The sequence below is a fragment of the Drosophila ananassae genome, chromosome 3R (genome assembly GCF_017639315.1).
Source record: "Drosophila ananassae strain 14024-0371.13 chromosome 3R, ASM1763931v2, whole genome shotgun sequence".
NCBI lineage: Eukaryota > Metazoa > Arthropoda > Insecta > Diptera > Drosophilidae > Drosophila > Drosophila ananassae.
This window is the reverse complement of record NC_057930.1, coordinates 8,178,596-8,199,510: the sequence shown is the minus strand read 5'-3', so window position 1 is coordinate 8,199,510 and position 20,915 is coordinate 8,178,596. Positions and strand designations below refer to the sequence as shown.

General features: G+C 37.3%; 4 protein-coding genes across 4 annotated transcripts; all 4 read left to right on the top strand.

The window, feature by feature from the left end:
* Window positions 1-1,205: 1,205 nt before the first annotated feature.
* LOC26514771 (C-type lectin 37Da) lies at window positions 1,206-1,917 on the top strand. The gene is made up of 2 exons (XM_014905170.2): window positions 1,206-1,314; window positions 1,370-1,917. Exons 1-2 carry the CDS (start codon window positions 1,230-1,232, stop codon window positions 1,825-1,827), a joined length of 543 nt encoding a protein of 180 aa, XP_014760656.1. The 5' UTR covers window positions 1,206-1,229; the 3' UTR covers window positions 1,828-1,917.
* Window positions 1,918-2,793: 876 nt separating this feature from the next.
* LOC116656058 (C-type lectin 37Da-like) lies at window positions 2,794-3,526 on the top strand. Its single transcript, XM_032455390.2, has 2 exons — window positions 2,794-2,930; window positions 2,993-3,526. The coding sequence occupies exons 1-2, from the start codon at window positions 2,837-2,839 to the stop codon at window positions 3,433-3,435; spliced, it is 537 nt and encodes a 178-aa protein (XP_032311281.1). The 5' UTR covers window positions 2,794-2,836; the 3' UTR covers window positions 3,436-3,526.
* A 1,214-nt stretch (window positions 3,527-4,740) lies between these two features.
* LOC26513968 (C-type lectin 37Da) lies at window positions 4,741-5,418 on the top strand. Its single transcript, XM_014905146.3, has 2 exons — window positions 4,741-4,834; window positions 4,889-5,418. The coding sequence occupies exons 1-2, from the start codon at window positions 4,747-4,749 to the stop codon at window positions 5,344-5,346; spliced, it is 546 nt and encodes a 181-aa protein (XP_014760632.3). The 5' UTR covers window positions 4,741-4,746; the 3' UTR covers window positions 5,347-5,418.
* A 10,452-nt stretch (window positions 5,419-15,870) lies between these two features.
* Window positions 15,871-16,522, top strand: LOC26515349 (C-type lectin 37Da). The gene is made up of 2 exons (XM_044716203.1): window positions 15,871-15,958; window positions 16,013-16,522. Exons 1-2 carry the CDS (start codon window positions 15,871-15,873, stop codon window positions 16,468-16,470), a joined length of 546 nt encoding a protein of 181 aa, XP_044572138.1. The 3' UTR covers window positions 16,471-16,522.
* The last annotated feature ends 4,393 nt before the right edge of the window (window positions 16,523-20,915 follow it).

Here is a 20,915-nt window from a genome sequence, read left to right as displayed (position 1 = left end):
CCAAATCTTTAAGAATGTAATGTAATTCCGTAATGTAATTTTTTCTATACAAGAATAAACTTATTACGCTTTGAGTTGCAAGAACTTGTCAATTAACAAGTAGAACAGAATAATTTCAATAATATTAGCATAGCGCCCATTATGTTTCAATAGAAAGATTTAAGATAAATGGGAATGTAAGATGTTACCTAGTTTGAGCATATACTTTTTTGGCAGTTGGTCCAAAAACTATTATACTAAAAAATCAAGCCAAAATAAATGAAACTTTAAAATTAAATTAATACCATACATACCCGAAACTAAAGCAGTTTGTAAAAGCGAAACCGTTTTTCTTTTTTTAGGTAAGCTATAAAAAATATAAATATAAGAAAGTATATATTCCCAGTTAGTGAGAAATGACAGAACAGATTCTTGCCACTCCTTTTTTGGTGTTTTGTTTGGTATGGCAAACCCAATCGCAGCCTCGAAGCTTAATTATGCGGGAATTGCAGGGTAAACAAATAATTAAATCAACCAGTTTAAATAAATTTTCCCTTTTTCTAAGTAATACCATGGAAATTAAATGTTAAAATCGGATCCTTTCAAAGAGCTGGAGAAGGATGATATTTTGTGGAGACAATGAAAAGAGCCAGTTGGTTTGAAGCCTATGAGGAGTGTCGTCGGCGCGATTCTACTTTAATATCATTTAATATTGCTGCCAAGTGGAATGAAGTAGTGCAATTGTTGGACAACCAAACAGCGAGTTTGTGCAACAATTTTTGGACATCGGGAAGTTCAAATGGACATCCTGGGAACTTCAATTGGTTCGGCACTGGTACTGAAATTAAAATAACTACATGGCTGCCATATGGAGAAATTAATGCAACGAACGAATCGAATTGTGTCGAAGTAATCATTGAAAATGAGAATAAAGGATTAAGAGCTGACCCCTGTCTTCAGCCAAAAGGATACATCTGCGAGGTTAAAAGACCAAAGGGTTTTGTGATCATAGCTTGGTAGAAAATATAATTTAATTTATTTTGAAACTAAAGTTGATGAAAATGACTAACTAAAGTGTAACTAAAAATGAGAGGACGTTTAAAATCAAAAACTTGACTAAGTATTGGTTGGTAGAAAATAAAATTAAATATACATGCATATTAAAGCTTATTAAATCGATTACTTGCGGATTACTTGTCTCATTTCATATAAAATAAACAATTTTTGATCTCAACCAAGTAGTCGGCAAAATGTTGGCGATGCTTTTTGGGGGTTTTCTAGTGTCCGTTTTTACTCCATCTGGGTCTATTCGAGTGCTAACAGATGTAACAAATGGTAAAAATGATCATTTATAATTAATTGGTTTCTTTAAATTTTTATGTTTTTGTAGGATTGTCGGGTAATTTAGACCTAGATCCCGCACCATTTATAAAACTAGCCACGGGTTACTATTACTTTGAGTTCAACAAGAAAGCCAACTGGTTTGAAGCCTACGAAGCTTGCCGAAGAATAAATGGTCATTTGGTGTCCTTCGACACACGGGAAGAGTTGGAGGCAGTCATTAGGTATATCAGGGGATCCACTTACATCGATCGCTTTTGGACTTCCGGCACCGATTACGCCCACCACGGTCACTACGTATGGTTCGCCACTGGAAAGCCAATCGATCTCGACATCTGGTGGCCAAATGAGCCCAATCATTTCAATGATGCGGAGCACTGTGCCGAGCTGAGTATTAATCCCCAGACTAACCAGTTGAAGGGAATAGCGGACGTAGTGTGTGTACTTTCCCGAGCATATATCTGTGAAGCCGAGGAAGCAACGACTGCTTCCGTGGCGGTTTGGTAGCATTATTTATAAGAGTTTTGGAAATTCTAACCTTTTTTTAAATGTTTAATGGTCAGGTTTCTCATTTAATAAATAGAAACAAAAAAATAATTGAAAAGTTTCGTAAATTAAGAACTCTAAGACAGCTCCAATTTCAACGCAATTTTTATACCCTTGCAGAGGGTATTATAATTTTGGTCAAAAGTGTGCAACGCAGTGAAGGAGACATCTCCGACCCTATAAAGTATATATATTTTTGATCAGGATCACCTCCTGAGTCGATATGAGCATGTCCGTCTGTCCGTCTGTCCGTCTGTCCGTCTGTCTGTTTCTACGCAAACTAGTCTCTCAGTTTTAGAGCTATCGAGCTGATACTTTTCACACATCCTTCTTTCCTTTGCAGGCAGTATATAAGTCGGAACGGCCGGAATCGGTCGACTATATCCTATAGCTGCCATATAACTGATTGATCGGAAATGCCATAACTTTGGTGTTTTTTAAGTTAGAGGGTTGTGACTTTCCACACATGTTATGTTTGACCAAAATATCTTATGTACAAAATTTCATAAGGATCGGCCGACTATATCCTATAGCTGTCATAGAACGATCGAAATTGGCATAACTTTGTTGTTTTTTAAGTTAGAAAGATGGGATTTGGTACAGATTTTATTTTGGGAAAAACAATCTGATCTACCAATTTTCATAAGGATCGGCCGACTATATACAATCCGCTATATATCTAATAATATAAGATGCGTGGCGCCACCTAGCGGACTGCGACTGAACTGCAAGGGTATATAAACTTCGACTCCGCCCGAAGTTAGCTTTCCTTTCTTGTTAACTCTTATTATGTACTGGAAAACGAGAGGGAAAGGGTGTCTTATAGTCGAAATGGTACCTTAAAGTTTTTAAAATAATAAAAAATAAATATATTTGAATCCGCAAAATAGCATATCCGTAACTAAAATAAAAAAAAAATAATTTCCCTCCCATATTCCCTGCAACCGTCAAGAGAGACTTACGTTTACGAATGGAAGTACATTTTTTGGGATTATTTTTTGTTGTCTTCTTAGGTTGGATACCGCAATCTCAGGCCTGGAAAGTAGCACCGACAATTATTGATGGTAAATACTATTGTATCTTAGTATTAACACCTTTGTACGAAATAATTGTACCTTCTAATTAGGTGTGCCAGATTTCTTTAAGTTCAAGCCAAAACCATTTGAACAAATTGGAGACAGATACTATTATATTGAGACGAAGATTAAATCGAATTGGTTTGAGGCCTACGAAGAGTGTCGTCGAATGAATTCCTCCCTGGTAGCCTTTGACAGTATGGAAAAGTATGAGCAAGTTCATAGTCGTGTCAAGGGTTCAATCTCTTTTCCGAAAGACTACTGGACCTCCGGAACCTCCCTTTCCCGTGAAGGAAAATTCGTATGGTTCAGCACTGGCCATCAGATTGAACTTAATAAGTGGCTGGAAGACGTATATCCTGGGGGTAAAGAGCAGCTCTGCATTGAATTAGTCGTCGAAAAGGACGGAATCGGGGCTAGATCTTGTTTTGAGCCAAAAGCATATATTTGCGAACTTCGTCGCCCGAAGACGATAGTAGTTGTGTTTTATTAAAACTGAAATCATTAAAAGAGTTAAATGTATGCGGAAAAAAAATCTTTCCAAAATTATACGTGGTTTCCCAACGGAAACCTATAGCATTGGATATTTGGGGTGTGTTACCCCTTATTGTGTTATTTAACAAAAACAATTCAGTCCACATGAACAACATTGCAAGGCACTTGAGCCTCAAAGAGCAATTGCGGGAATTAAGAAAAATATTCATAAGGATAAACAATTTAACAAATAAAAGGAAAGGAAAGCTAACTTAGGTCGAAGCCGACCCTAACCGATTCTTATGAGAATTTAGCTATAAAACTGTATTCTCTAATATAAACTATGCAATATAATAATATAAACTATTATTTTCTATATAATATACATTTTCTATATAGTATAAAAAAATCCCAACCTTCTTTTTTCGAAAACAACAAAGTTGTGTAATCTCCGATCGTTCCGAGGCGACCTCCGAGGCGTACTGACTCTGCAATTATGAAAGGTATTTCATGTGTGAAAAGCGCCAACCAAAAACAACCGCGTTCGTTTTTTGGTAATATTACTTTTAAAATACATACAATTTACATATAATCATTTTTAAATTAAATAAATGAACAAGATTCAAATGACTTCTCAATTTAATTTTTATACCCTTGCGCAGAGAAGAAAATATCCCCGACCCCATTAAGTTCATATGTATGTATATATTTTTGATCAGGATCAGCTCCTGAGTCGATATAAGCATGTCCGTCTGCCTGTCTGTTTTTCTGCTTCTACGCAAACTCGCTTTTCAGAATACTAGGGTAGGGTCGGAAGGGGGCGTTAAATAATTAGAAAACTACTTGACCTGCGCTTCATTCGAAGGAGTCTTCGAGCAAGATCTTATATCTCGTTCCTCTAGACGTACAAACATGGTTAAATAAACCGGCTGTTCTTCCTTCCCAGTCCTTCGCCTTTAAAATATTTATTGATGTAGTTGAAGAACTCCCGAAGTCTAAATAACAGCTTCAAAAAATAGTATCGAAATTGGTACAATACTTACCAGAGTTACTGACTAAATCAACTTCAAATTTTTACGCGATTAATTAGTGACTTAAGTGCCTCTCACATCGTTGTTAATTGATAACTTATCAATGATAAGGAATATAATTGCTTCCGTTTTCAAACTCTGTCCTACATTTCATAAAGAAAGATTGAGCATTTAACAAGTGGGAAACTTGAAGAAACTTAAAACTAATATTGATTAAAAGTAAATAACGTTTCATAACGTAAGTTACTACCGGTGGTATAAAAGTAAAAAAATGTGTGAATTCAACTACAGTTTGCAAAATGTCTTTGAAAGTTCCTGTCGTCTTTGCCGCATTGGTACTAATATGTGCGGCAGAAAGTTATAATATCGATCCCTTCATTAGGAATGGTAAGAATTTTACAAACATTATACGATTACAAAAATCCTTTTTTTCTTATATAGGGATTCCTGAATCGCTTCATATTAATACCTCTCCATTTATAAAGATCGGAGAAGGCTACTACTATATAGAAACAAAAACTGCCAAGAACTGGTTTGATGCTTTTGAATCTTGTCGTCGACTCGACGCCAATCTAATCTCATTTGAAACTCTGAAGGAATGGGATTTAATCAATCAATATTTGTGGAATCAAAATTTAAATCATATATACTGGACCTCGGGGTCAGACTTGGCGAATCAGGGCAAACATAAATGGTTTGCGAGCGGAGAAGCAATAACTCGGAATATTTGGTATCCAGATGAACCAAATAACCAGAATGGAAATGAAAATTGCGATGAATTGGGATATAGGCGTACTGAAACCAATTATAATGTGTTGAATGACAGACCCTGCAATTATGAAAGATATTTCATATGTGAAACGCGCCAACCAAAAACAGCCGCATTTGTTATTTGGTAATATTACTTTTAAAATACACACAATGTACATATAACCACTATAAATGTATAATAATAAATTAATTCAACAAGATTCTAATGAATTCTTAATTTATGGATATTCATAAGAGAAAAATATTATATTATATCTCCATCTCTTATAGTCTCTGAAACAAACATAAAAGTCGGCTGTTGATGCTGATCCAGGCTGATGCTGATCCAGACTTCGTCGGAGAGGATTTTTTCCTTCCTGTTACATAGATTCTCATGAATACAATATGTGTGTCCTTGTATTCACCGCCAATATACCCCTATATTTTCTTATCAGAAAATTCAACTTCAAATAGGATAGGTGGATACCCCAGTAGCACAGTATTGTCAAAATGGTGTTGAGAACTACTGGGTTCTGTGTTTTGATGGGTTTATTTTCCCAGTCTTTTGGTTTTAAAATATTTACTGGTGTAATTGATGGTAAGATTGTTAAGATCTGCAATTTGTTTACCTTGTTGTTAAAGGTTAAACTAATTCCCTAAATTCCCTCTAAATTCCCTAACTACTTCATTCGTAAAGGTTGGTGAAGATTATAACTACTCTGAAAATAAAGTATCAAAAAATTGGTATAGAGCTGTCCAAAGTTTTAATGAAAAGAATTTAACATTAATCTCATATAAAAGGGTGCGAAATTGCGGTTGATAGAGGAATATACGAAGGAGGAATATTTGGACCCGATAAATTGGACCTTGTGAACGGACAAATCAGTCCAAGATAGATTAACAGCATGGTTTAAAAACGATCTGCTGCAGTTTAAACAAATACTAATGTGGTGCACTTGAAGCACTTAAAAGGGTCACATCAGCGTGCAGTCCGTTAGATAAGTATTTTTAAATAGATTTAAGATTTTCATGAAACTTTCTTGTAAAAGAATTATATGAAAAAAAAACAGTTTTAAAACCAAACTCAAAACCAAACAACACCTAATTATTATAAGGGACTCCTCTTAACACAGTAATTGTATGAACTTACGAAAAACAAACTTGAAAAATGTTGTAAATATTAGTGATATTGCTAAAAAAGTAAAAACTAAATAAAACCATTTACTTAGTAATTCAACTTCAAACTGTTCACTAATAATTAGATGGTTTTTAATTGCCTCTCAAATAATTTTTAAATGATAAGGAATATAAGTACTTTCGTCTCAAAACTATGACCTACACATGAAAACCATTAACAAGTGGGGTTGTTGTTGACGCTTAAAAAAATAGAACAAATAATAATGTTGATGTTAGAAAAAATATTTATTTAGAGTATATAACGCGTTATAACTTAAGATACAACCGGTTAGTGGTATACTCTGTAACACCGACTTTGAAGTCTGTGACTTCAACTGCAGTTTGCAAAATGCCTTTGAAAGTTCCCTTTATCGTTCCCTCATTGGTACTGATCTGTGCATAAAAAGATCACTTCATTGGTAAAGGTAATAATTTTACAAACATTACAGGGCTTTCTTATATAAGGATTCCTGTATCGTTGCATTTAAATATCTCTTCCGCTGGGACATAAGGACAAATATAAATGGTTTGCGAGTGGGGAGGCAGTAAGTGAGTACTTAAAACCATTATAATGTATTGAATGACAGGCGCGATTATGAAAAATTTTATGTATGTGAAACGCGCCAACCTAAAACAGCCGCGTTAGTTATTTGGAAATATTACTTTAAAAAAGTGCACCATGTACAATAATCCTTTTAAAATTAATAATTTGAACAAAATTTAAATCAATTCTCAATTTATGGCTATATAACTTTTACTGGGGTTTTGATTCACTGCCGGAAGTTAAAAGTCAGCTCTGACTTCTGGCTAAATGGATTCCGCATGGAGAAGGATTTACCCAATTACGGTATTCGCTGGGGATTCGGCTGTAACTTTTTCAACTGCCAATTGGGGGACCATAAAATATTTGACAAATTGCCATATTTGCAGGCATTTGCGACAACACAGAAATCGAAAGTCAAAATGGGGAATTTGATTCATTTGGCATTTATTTAAATTTGCCACAATTTGTAAGCTAATTTCATTGTCAGAGGCAAATCCGGGCCATATTTGTGCTGGGTCGATTGTTATGTCTGACAGCGACAAATGTCAGAATGTCAAATCACTGGAAAAACATATACACATACGTACATATATGCGAAAAAAGTGTGGGCGAACAATTTGTTTTATTTGCATTTCACACATTCCCCAGTGAAACGGGTGAGCGCCTAAAAATATGCTATACTCTGGAATAAGCGTTCGTTATTCGCCGATGGCCAAAAAGCAAAAGTTACTAGGCCCATATGTCTGCCAAAAAAGAAAACAAATAAAAAAAAATTGTTGAAAAAAATTGGGTGTACATATATGTATGTATGTATTTCGGCGAGCTATTTTAATCCACTTTTCAAAATTTATTATGCAGAAACGTTCAAAAATTTCTCGCCAAACTTTTCGCCTAAAAAAGGACGAGAATCATCTTTTCGGATTCGTTTTTCAATTGCGGCATTTTTTGGTTTTGTTTTTTTTTGTAGGGGTTTTTGTCTTTCGCCAGACTAGAGCTGTCCACATGTTTTGGGGGTCATAAATCTGCAATTACCAGTCATGCTGGACTGACTCGTCCTCGCCCTCGTCCTGGTCCCGGTCCTCGCTACCCATCGTCCTGATACTGCAGCATTGTCCGGGGAAATTTTTGCTGGCCGCCAAGTTGCCTGGGCCCAGTTGCGAAATTCGCTTGATGAATCGGTTTGCTTTGGCCGTCGGAATGATTTTCAAATTGAATCTGCAACTTTAAGCGGCACCGATGTGACATCTAAATTATGCTTGGACTCTGTTTGCCTGACATTTGATTGGAGACCTGACTCTGTGCGGGGCTCAGAGCCGACTCTCGGCGAGGAAAGTTACCCAGTTAGTTTGTTGGCCCGAAAAATAAATAAACAAAACAGTTGAAAAGAAACTTGAAGTTGACTAGTTTCCCTGCCCTTTTAGCTATATCTTTATTTCTCTACTTGGCCTTCTTTTTTTCCTTGTGTCCCCCTTGCCATTTTCTCTTGCCAGTGTTTTTTTTTTCCTGTGAGCCGGTAATTTTTGCCATTTCTTGGCCGAGTCCTGGATGCTCGACTAACTTGTATGCGTTCATGCTTGGCAGCCAATTCAAGTCGTGTCATTTTGTTGAGTTTGTGTTGAGAGTTCGTTGAGTTACCGTATCCGCCCCCTCTCTCTTGGCCAGGCCATAGGACCCCCCCCGTCCTTCCCCGCCCTTCAGCTTTCACCGCTTGTAATTCAAATGTCAGTCAGTGAGTCAGTCATTCAGTCGTCGGTTCGTTCGTTTGTTCGTTCTTTCAGTCGGCACGTCAATGTGAGGCAAAAGTTCCTTCCAAGCTCTTTCCATCCACTTGAGCCTTGCCAACTGAGTCGCATCGGATCCTTCTGCCCCTCTGCCGCTTAGCCGCTCTGCCTCCCAGGATCCTGCATCCTGGACAGGTGTTGTCTCATTTGTATCGTTGCATGTGAGTGTGTGTGCGTGCGCTTGTGGTCTTCTAGTTTTTCCTCCAGTTTCCCGTCTATCCAGTTTGCGGTTAGCAGGTTGAAACCTTCTCAGCTCTCGGCTCTCTACTTTCCGTTTGTCTTGCGTGAGCCTGGCAAAAATAAATTATTTATTGAACTCGGTTGGTCGGGCACACGGAAAATTCCAAACACAATAAACTACATACATGGATAAATTGATTCTTGCTTAGTTTTCTGGGTAATCAACTGAAATCTTTGGCAATCATCGATCAAAGGCCAAAAGGCAAAGGGCGCCTCCTGCAAAGAGAAACTTTGTAAATATGAAAACATAAAATTGAAACTGATGTATTTTATTCAAACAAGATTGCGAGAATCACTCAGTCTGTTTAATAATTCCCAAGGAATAGAACTTATTGAGTTTAATTTATTTATTTACCCAAAAAAGTTCTTTAACTAAACACAGAAACTTTAGACTTTCTTCGTCTGTGCCGGGAATATAAACACAAAGTTCTATTATTCTTAGCAATGAAATTGTTGGCCAAGTCTAGGTCTTTAGCCTTGAGCTTGGAGCGTTTTAGTTATTTACACCTTGCAATAATCTCGGAGACTATGGACACTTTCCCTTGGTAAAAATTTCCTTATTTATTCACCCTTGAAGGGACACAAGGAAGTAAATTTTCGACTTTGAATTCATGGCGTTGCCATTTGGCTAAAATATGCCCGGCATTGTGCTGTCCTGTCATGGTTCCCGCTTGTATCCTTGCATATTTGCACGCCGCCAGCTGAAGTTCGCACTGCCAGCCCTGCCTGCGTTCGCTGCCATTCTGCACCGTTCCGCCCCTCGGCTCGCCACACACACTCGACACTACGGGCTCGGGCGCCACACAACTCACAGCTTATGAATTTGCGGCCTTAGGAGCATCAGCATCAGCATCAGCCTCAGCTCCGGCTTGGCGCGTATAAATTTCATAAGCCAACAACGGCACTGAACCTGGAAGTGAATCCAGTGCATGGGACCGGGCATGGGAGGGAGGTCATGGGCTCGCAGTGCCATAAAACGCTGGCTAAGTGAAGCTCAAAACGGGTTAAATTGCAATTACGTGCCGGCCACTTGCCCCAGAGCATTGTCGTGCCGCAACATGTTGATTGTCTGGCGGAGGAAGTGGTGCCTCCGGTGGTAGAAAGGGTCTGGGTAAGCTGGGAAGATGGGTGAATGGGTATATGGGAGTCCTGGCTGGTGGCCACACCTATATACGTGTTTCCCACCTCGGACTCTCTCTGACTGGGCATAAATTTTGCCGGTTATCTACGAGCCTGCTGCGTCTGCGGGTCTAAAAAGTTTTTAATTAAAAAATGCAGTTAAGAAATTTTTGCCCCACTATGACAAATAGCGCCAACAGCAAATAAGTATCCTGATGTATACATGCAGCTCTACATATATTTATGGATATTTCTAAAATCGATTCGCACTGCCAAATCAATCTGCATATTAACAAAATATAAAATAAATAAAATTGCACATCCCCCGGATTCCGATAAATATGTACATAACTTGGGAACTTCGGTGGCCCCACAGCCTGTTCTTGTCGTTCCTCTTGTCGAAACTTTTGGTCAGGGCCCTTGCACTTTGCTAGCTTTTTTGTGGCCCTGCCCTGCCTGCTGCCAAAGGAAAATTGAAAAACTAATTTTCAACAACAAAATCAAAGCAAAAAGCATCTGTGAAAGGAAAAATTCGGTTTGCATAAAATTTCCATAATACAATTTCGATAATTTCCCCAAACTATGTTGATGGCAGGCGAGGAGTATGAAGGACGACCAACTTGAGCTGCAACTTGACTTCCGACTTGACTACTGCTGACAGTTCCCTCGCCAAGGACCTCCTTGCACAGTCCTGAAAGTCCACCGTCCCCAGTCCCTGCCCCACAGGCAACAGCGGGCGCAACAACGTGTTAACAACTATATGTCCTGGCTTGACAATTTTTGGCACCTAGTGCGACAGCGTCAGCCCGAGGAGTCATCAATCATGATGGTGTCCTGGCGTTGAGGCACGTGACATGCGGGCTAAGGATTCCCATTATATCCCACCTAAGACCATAGAGAGTTCAAGGCTGATGACGTGGGGCGAGCTGTCGGCGAAGGTCAAACCGAGATTTATGAGGGGATTTGCTCAATCCGAGGGAGGCGATAAGTTTAAATTACAACATTCAGCTCCTGAGATTTATAAACGATTTTAAAACAATTTATCTCCTCCGAACTTTGGCCATTTGGTGGACTGATCTAGTGTCATTTTAAGCTAAAATTAGTATTCTAACGTCCGTCAAAATGCAGAAATTTTAGAGTCACTTACCAAATAATAGAAGTTAAATATTATTGATAGGATTTAATTGAAGATGTTATTTATCAGAGACATTGGTTCACTGGAGTAGAAATAGAATACGAAAGTTTAAAAGCCTTTATTTATTTTTGAAATATTTATATATTGAAATTTATATATATATTTTGAAATATTGGCTTTTTTAGAAAATACGGAAAACTTATCTTTGTATAGAACTTAATATAAACAATGATCTCTTACAATTCACTTCATAAAAAGGTATATACATTTTTAAATAGGATTTCGTAAAATGTTTCCATCATGGCTTTTTTCTCTGGTTAATGCGAGAACTTTTGATAACTTTTGATATTAAGAATATATGTATATAGATCCCAGACTGGAAAAGAACTGTTTTGAAGCATTTCAAGCTTGTCGTCCAACAAACTCTGATCTTGTATATTTTGAATCATTTGCGGAATGGCGTTTTCTTGATCAATCTCTATGGGACAGCCACATATTTAGGTAATATCTATGCACTTCCGGCAAACAGGGCTTCCATGGTTATTTCTCAACTGAAAAGCCAATAGCACTTAATATTTGGTGACATGGGGAACCCAATAACAGCGGAGGGACTAAACATTGTGAGGAAATGTGTTTCGGTGGTGAATTGCAAGGTGGATTAAGTGGATTATACACAGAGAGTTTTGCTTATTACTTAAATCAATATTGATGCCTTACAAATAATTCTAAGATAATTACTGTGACGCCTTTTTCTATAAAAGGGTAAAAATCAGCCGTATGAAAAATATTCGGAAAATGTTTAGCAAATATATAAGACTCGCGGCCGTAGTTGGAGTACTAATTTCATTTTTAGAAGCAGCTGATTTAAGTGCTAAGGTAACTAGTCCCAGTACCCCCGGTACACCGGTAACCGCTATCACCAGTGCCGGAATCGAACCTGAAGAGATCGGCGTTCAGGACTATTATATAGAAAGAGCTTGGATGAGGAACTGGTTTGACGCCTTCCAAACATGTCGCGCTCGAGGAATGCATCTAATGTATTTTACTTCGGTCAAGGAATGGCGTGAACTTGATGAATATCTGTGGGACCACAACATCGACGATGTTTATTGGACATCCGGCACAACTTTGGCACAGAATTATAACCAGAATAACAGCCGAAAATTTTACTGGTTTTCAAATGGAAAGCCCATAATACATAATCTGTGGGCTCATGGAGAACCAAACAATCTAGATGGGAATGAAAATTGTGTTGAAATGGGTTACAAAAGGCAATCGTCAAGTGCACACAGACTTAATGACCAAAGTTGTTATACGAAAAGGCGTTATATATGCAGAAAGTATAAGTATATAGACACTGCAAGAACATCAAACGCAAAAATTCGAAGCAGGATAAAACGGCCATAGTTTTTCAATTTTCTATCCAAACTTTAAATTATTTTTCAAATTATGTATAGATTTATAAAAAAATCTTTTTGTTGCAACTTGGTTCTGTATTATGTTCGTGGAATAGTTTGATATTAAAGCTTTTTTGATCTAGCGCTAAAACAAGATTTTATATTTTATTTATCAGTTATTTAAATTTTCTTTTCAGTCGAAAAATCAAAGTTTCTATGATAATTTAAGATACCTTAATAACTTTAGAATTTATTTATACTCTGTCGCGTTTCAACTATACAATTCACCCTGTGATTTTTATCAAGATTCAAATTTATTCATACATTTTACAATTGAAGACTTTTTTGTAATGGATTTTAGTAATGGAAGTAATGGATAGTAAATTGAATGACTGATACCTTTTTTAGTGACACTTTAAATAGTTTGAAGTATTGGCCACGTTCTTAGATGGAAAAATAGAACATTTTGGTAGCTGTTTATAATTAACAAGCAAAATGCCTCAGCATATACTTTTAAATGACCCTGTGCCTACGATCATGTCCTGAGGTGTTCTTGTTAGGTCTACAACTGCCGCACTTAGCTGGTTACAAATACCTAAGGGTCCCTCCCATGACTTCTTATTAGTTGGAACAAGATTTCTCTTAGAAATAAATAACCGATATACAAATCAGTGTTTGCATTATGGGCTTTAAGTATACGGCAGATTGGAGATTACTTGGGTAAAACAAATACAAAGAAAGGCTTAACAACAATAAAAATGTGCTAAGTCAGACGCCTACTACAGAGCACAGAATTGAAAGGGTGGGTACCGAGAAGGCTGAAATGAGTGAACACCAAAGATCCTCTAACATACGCATGTAATTATAATATCGTCACATTAGGCATCCAAGGCAGGGGATCTAACCCACCATACGCTGGGGATGGCTGTAGTAAATGGAATGAGGCAAACGTTAGCATTGCTTACAAAAAAGGGGAGTCTTCTTATGATCTGGACTGTGCTCAAATCATCAGCCTGGTCCCATGTTTAGCAAGATCCTGGAAAGGTCCATACTTCGGTGCATCTTTAGTCAAAAAAGTAAAAAAAATTCAAATTAGAGTCGGGACATTAGAGTCGCTTTTCTTATAAAGCTTATTGAATGGTAGAGTTCTAAGTGTTTCAAAAGTAGAATTTCCTCTAGCAGTTATAGTTCCGTTTTTTATAATTTTTAGTTAAGTAAGTTATGATAATAAATTGAATGAGTTGATTTTTAGTTGAAAAAAAATATATCTATTGCCTTGGAAAAATATTATAAGCTACATACATATATCATATAAAAAAACCTCTTGACGAGGTAAAGTACCGGTGACGAACCTGCATGCGAAACCCAAAATATCTGATATCAATTTTAGTGACGATAATATGCTATATAGGTGTACAAAATTGCATATAAAAAATATTCTTGTTCGGCACGTGCAAGAAAAACAAAAAAAAAATCAATCACGTGCCGAACAAGAATATTTTTTGACTCAACCAAGTTGAGTCAATGTTTACGTTTTACTTTTTTAAGCCCTTTTTTATTTGAATTTTATTTTTAAATAAATAAACTAAAATCTGAAAAGGGTATTGACCAAATATATGCAGACTCCAAAAAGCAAAGTTACCAATATACACATGTATAAGTAAATGCAAGCTGCACAGGAGGCTGTACAAAATGGGTAGCTGCACTTACAGGACTATATCTTGAGTTAACGGATTTTGCCAGATATGAACGATATATGAAAAGTTGCGTCATCTCAAAAGCTATCTCCACGTGCAATATAAAAAGGATCAGTCGACCAAATTTTGAAAAATAATTTTTTTTCTTAAAAAAAAAGTTTATTTTCAGTGTATTTTTTTTTGTGTACTATATAGACGTTTGGTCTCAAAGAAAGTGAAATTGATATTTAAAAAACCATTTCAACGGTGTAAAGCTCTTTTTAATATCTTTCTTAATTATAAAGTTATGAATTTTTTCAAAAACAAAGTTTTTTTAATTTTTTGACGTAAGCTTAAGGTATGTCAAAAAGTTGTAGAACAATAGTTGTTCATATGATAGTAACAAACATTTTCAAATTTTTTTCAGGATTTTTAAGAAAAAAATAGTTCAAACAGACAAACCTTCTTCATTTTGAAGAAGAAGAAAAAATCGAATTTTTCGAATAACTTCTGAATGAAATGTCGGATCGGGTCGATTGACGTACCAATCGACGGGTTTTTAGTTCTGGAAAGCGAATATATAAAAATATTCTATCTTGGGAAAATGTGTCCACCAGCCCCACTTTAGTGATTAAACATTTTTTTACTTTCACCCTAATTTCTTCCAAACCAAATAACTTTTATTATCTAATCTTGTTTCAATTATCTAATTGAAACAATACCTTTCGATTGGTATATCATTCATTTAGATCGGTTGCCTACAGAAAATTTTTAATTCTTCGGCTATATATAGAGTTTTCTCGCGCACGCCTAGACATGCAGGTCGTCACCTCGTGGACTTCCGTCCACAGTGATACAGTATTTTAGGGAGCTGATAAAAATAATTTTACCATATTTTAAGTTGATTTAACTTAGAGATTTAACCTATAATTGTTATACCGCCTCTCTTCATAACACACTATGTAGAACTGAGGGGTATTAAAAGGATTTTCAAAATATCCACAAAATATTTATCAAAAGCAGTACACTTTGTAAAGATCGGCGATACCTGATGTATTGCCGATTTAAAAAATTTAAGTCCAAACCACTTCAAGTTTGTGAACTATTATACTTTAATATTTACGTGGAATGTCGTGCATTTCATCTATATCTGTAGACTCGAAAATTGGATAATAATTATTGAGCATCCGGCACTGATTTGGCTTTCTGAAGCGTAAACATTACTTTTACTTTTCAACAGGATAGACAACAGCCCCTAATATATGGAGTCCTAGAGACCCAAACAATATAGGAGAAAAAGGACATCGCGTTGAAATGGGTTACCACAGGGCTGTCATGGATTAAATGATTATTACTGTTATAATGAAGAACCTTTTATAATCTTCTCTGAACTTATCTCAAGAAAATTATAATAAAATTGAAAACATAAGCTTTACATTAATATTATGTCAAGAACAAAAATCAAAGCTCGAGGAACAAAGATTCCGCTCTGATAAAAGAAATGTCAATCAATCGAACTTATATTTTTTATCAGAAATTTCGATAAAATACTTTCGATTAGTATAAAAGGGCAAAACTTAAATGTTGCACAAACAATTTGTGAAAATGTTGGCCAAGATCGCACTCGTTTTTTCGGCGTATGGAATATTTTCGGTAGTTGGAGCATATCAAGTAATACAATACCTGGAAAATGGTAGTGTCCCCAAGATCGTCACAATATTCACCTTAATAATCAAATTCATTTTAGGAGTGCCCGGCTACTTGAACATAACCATCGATCCATTTGTAAATATCGACGGTGGATTCTATTACATTGAACCCGAATCGAAAGTGAGCTGGTTTCAGGCTTTCGAGTCCTGTCGTCGAATGAACGCATATCTAATTGCGTTCGAAACCATGGAAGAATGGAATCTAATCAACCAATACCTGTGGAATCATAATATCAGCGATTTATATTGGACTTCGGGTGTGGACTTGGCGATTGAAGGAAAGCACGGATGGTTCTCAATCGGGGAGCCCATACAACTAAATATTTGGGGCTCAGGAGAACCGAATAATATGGATGGAGTTGAGCACTGCGACGAGCTGGGTTACGATGGGAATTCGACTAATTATAAGGTATTGAACGATATACAGTGCGATGAGCAGAGATTGTTTATTTGTGAGACCCATGAACCCAAAACCGCATCGGTTGTAGTTTTCTAGACTTGATCATAACATGATACGAAATTCCTTTGCCATTCCAGAATAAATATATCATAACACCTCCACTGATGTGTCTGAATGATATTGTGGGCATATCTTTCGCCGCAAGTGTTGATCCAAGATGCCAGGATGTTTTTTGTGGGAAAAGAAGCAAAGCGGAGACAGGGAAACCTCTGAGCTGACAAACTTTAGCTTATGCACAATTCAGATTGCATTGTCAGCAATTTTTCTATTTTTGACTTTTTCCACATGCCAACTTTTCTACGAGCTATTGTTTTTCTCCCATTCCGTGTGCTTTTTTCGCCTGCCTCACGCTTTTCGCCCGCACCGAGCGCAGACATGACAAATGATGTCAGCGCTCGTGCATAGTTTTCCGGAAAGGAAAACACAGAGGGGGAAACCGGACCGGGGGTGGGGGCTAGCAAAAGAAGGGGGAAAGTCTCCTGACAGTGTTGAAAAATGTGCTCGCTGCAAAATCAACACAAACATTTGAGGCAGCGGCAGAAGAGCAAGTTAGCCGCACTCGGGCGTGACATGTCGCGCTAAAAGTTTTTCCAATGCAAAGAATCCCCGCGGAAAAGTCCGACTCAAGGGAAAAAGTTTCAAAATCATATGAGTGGGCATTGATTATCATAATTGAAATAAGTCGGCTTTCAAAAGTCAAGCACCAACTAATGTGCAAAAAGCCCAAAGGGGGCAACTCAATCATTAAGATAAACGCTGTTTTTCTTAAAATTTTGTATTCTTGCAAGTTCAGGCAAGGAAGAAAATATTTCATGAAAACCGTGAGTACTGAAAGTATCATTTTTTTAAAAGGACATTGTCAGTCTTATTGTCTTTTGACAAAAACCAAACATAAAGCAAATTGATTTCTCTTAAAAGTAAATGAATTTTCACAGAAAATATACACACACTTACAGCTCGAAGTGGGCCTCCTAAGAAAACACAAGTCAATTCATGAGGCTTTATCCTGCGACCAGGACAGAGCGAAATCTTGGCGGCTCAGGCAAATTGTAGTTGCTCTTTGTTGGCACGCATCTTAAATGTAATTTGCATTCGGGGCGAAGGCGAAGCGTTGCAAGGAAGCCCTTGGATTACGATTGCCCTCTCCTCTAAGTTCCTGGCCACCCGGTGGGTAATTATAATTGTCCGTCTGGCAGGGCACTCACTATCCTGAGTGTTGTGGCTTGCTGCGCTTAATTTGTGTTGCCGCAAAACGATTTTCCAAGAGCTCAAATTGTAATTAAATTTTGACATCGACTGTCCGGCTGTCTGGCTGTCCGGGTTTGGACATTCGATGCCAGGCATTTAGCTTCAAGGATCATTGGGCAGAGTTTCGATTAGCGTCGAAGGACCACCACGGAGTGGGAAGACAATCCAGACTGGCTGGGAGGCTGTTTCTTGGCAGCAAAAGATTTCTATAAGTGTAAACTTTCTCCGGTTCGAGGTTCGAGGGGTGTTTGTTCAGTTCGCCAGTTGCTTCGCATCTTCTTTAGTTCAGTTCTTGCACTTGCTCGAATATTTACGCTCCGAGGCGGATGTATGTCAATAAGCAAAAGTTGATGCTGGCCCAAGCATTTTGCCAAGTTGCGTCTCGAGTTGCACTCATCTCCATTTGAGCCATAAAGCTAAGTAACTTAAGCACAATGCAACGAAAGCAGTGAAAGCGATTCAAAAGTTGCAATTCAGCCGGGTCCCGGTCCGAGTCCTGGTCCGAGTCCTGCTCCGTGTCCGGGTCTGGGTCCGGGCAATTGGCCAAGTTATCATAGAAATGAGTTATTTGTTAGATCCATCATCCCGAATGCATAAAAGGAGAAAACACAGAAATTCCTTCCGCCTGCTCTGCTCTGTTCAGCTCTGCTCTGCATGAAAATAGCACGAAAATGGCTCTGGAAGCTCCGCAAAGAAACGACGACTGACCGCGTCCACATAATCAAAAAGCAAATTGCATGGCTCGAAAAAATAAACATAAATTTCAACTACAGACTATAAAACAGCTAAAAACGGAGAAGAACAAACGGCAAGGACGCTATAGCCAAGGAAGCGTTTGGGCGGAAACCAGAAACTTGTTAACAAAATTGCTCTGGGTTCATTGACAGTTGATTGTGAGCCAGCAAGTGCAAGTTTATACTTTCAAACAGCTTTATTGCACGGTGGAAATAATATTTTTATCGATTTTAAATATAAATATACAATACCAGACATGCCTACCCGAAATGGGATTTTTAATTATAAGCCCAAAAGTGGCTGAATATTCTGTGGAAATAATATATTCTAATTCGCTTTAATTAAGCAGGTTTTGGTTTCGACCGACCAGGTGTCGACCGAATTGCCAATCTGCAACACTTGACAAAATGGATATTCCCAACAGTACAACTACACTTTTATTAATTTTTTGTATCTATTTAAGACTAAAGTGCTCTGCCATTTAAACTACAATTTTAAAACGAACTTATTTGGCTTTAAAATAGTTGGAGGATGTCGTTTTGTTTTACATTTTACAGTGTGAAAGTCGGGCGGATCATATGGCCAAAAACCACATTCCATTTCCGCCAGCACTTCCAGGTTGTGCAAAAACTGTAGTCTACTTAAAAGGGCAGCGGTAACGGCAGCCAAACGAAATTCATTATCAAAAATGGCTCAAGGCAGCTGGCAATGGAGGATGGTCGTAGGGCATAGGAGATTGGAGCTCACCTTTAAGTTCCCAACCTTGGCTAATGAATGTCAGAGGGGAGGGCCAGGGTGTCAGGTCGCCAGAGGGGGCGGGGAGGGAGCGGCAGCTGGAGCCATAACGCGGGTCGCCACTGAAATGTCAACTGGCGCATGCCCCCTGGGCAAGTAATTATGTTTGATGACCTGGCGGACGCCAGCTCCTCTCCCCTTCGCTCCCTGGCGCTATTTTTCCTCTCACTCCTTTCCCGCCTCTGCCCCCGCCACCCCCTTCGTCTAGCACACCCTCGACTCTGGTGGGAAAATAAGTTAAGCGATGGAGCAGAAAGTCAGCAGGAGCAGCGTCGAGATTATAATGCAAATGTTGAATGGCTTGGCCATCTATTTCCCCAAAAGTAATTGAGCGAACTTTACAATCAGTTCATAGTTTGGATTTTTTAATTTGTCCGTTTATCGGTGGCCGGTGGCCACAAGAATAATTATAATCGGAATAAGCTAATGCGATGTTTTATTATAATTGCCGTTTAATTATGCATTTAATTATTAAATTGTTTCTTCTTAATGCCGTTGTTATTACTTAAACCTACAATGAATTGAAAAGCGTATTATTTGTTGGTCAGCTTTCATTGTTAAGTATTGAAAATGTGGCGATTATTTCTCGTTTAATTAAGCCAAATCCGAATGTGTTTGTTACCCATATTTTGCACTTGTTATAAGCCGGTTTTATTTTGATTTCATCTCTCAAAAGAATCAATTGTGTAAAAGATTATTAAATACATTCTAAAAAAGTATATTCCGTTGGTTTCCTCAGCAACAAGCCATTTATTACACACAGAACATTTGCATTGTAAGTAAATCCTCTCCACAAGAATTTCATTAAAAAATGCACCAAAGAATCTAATAAAATCATTTTAATTCTATCCTTACCAATTAATTATCCTTTTCAATTAATTAAGCTGAATAAATAGTCATACCTGTTTATAATCCTATTCGTCCGTTGAGTTTGTTTGGCTTTCGTAGCCCCCTAGTGTCTGGTAGCCAAAATATTACTCAGAATTTGAATTCTAATTCATAGAATAGATACTCATAGAATTTGGGTAAAGGATAAAAACATAGATACCATAGACAAATATTGAATATAGATTTGAAACGAAACATTGAAAAGGTGCACCAAAACATAGAAAGGATATGAAGGATAAGAACATAGAAACCAAGAACACTTATAGAAAATAGATATGTAACAAAACATTGAAAAGTTTCTCATCAAAACATAGAAAGGACAGAATAAACATAGTATTCGAGTAAAGGTAAGGAACATAGAAATCAAGGATAAATATAGAACATAGACTATATTTTTGTTTCTGTTCACAAAAACATAGAAATGCAAAAATGTGTTAAATGTAGAATCGTATCTTTTTTTCCATTTCGACTTTGGAATTGGTTATTCGATGTTTATTTAAACGTAATACTTAGAAGGTACAACTAGAAGGTAGAACTACTTTCTGAATTACTTTGTAAATTTGCTTCTTAACGTATGATGTACGTTTTGAAAACTTTATACATATGTAAACTGGATAAAATAAGATTAGTCGATTTTTGGTGAAACGCAGTATATATTAGCTACTAGATTGTGCCACATTAAAATATACACTTCTTTTAAATAAAACATATTTTGAAAACATAAACGTTTGAAAATAAACTTTCTATTAATTTAATGGTTTTAGAAATTTACATTTATGTAAAGTTACCGTTAAATATAGTTAAATTTTGAAAGT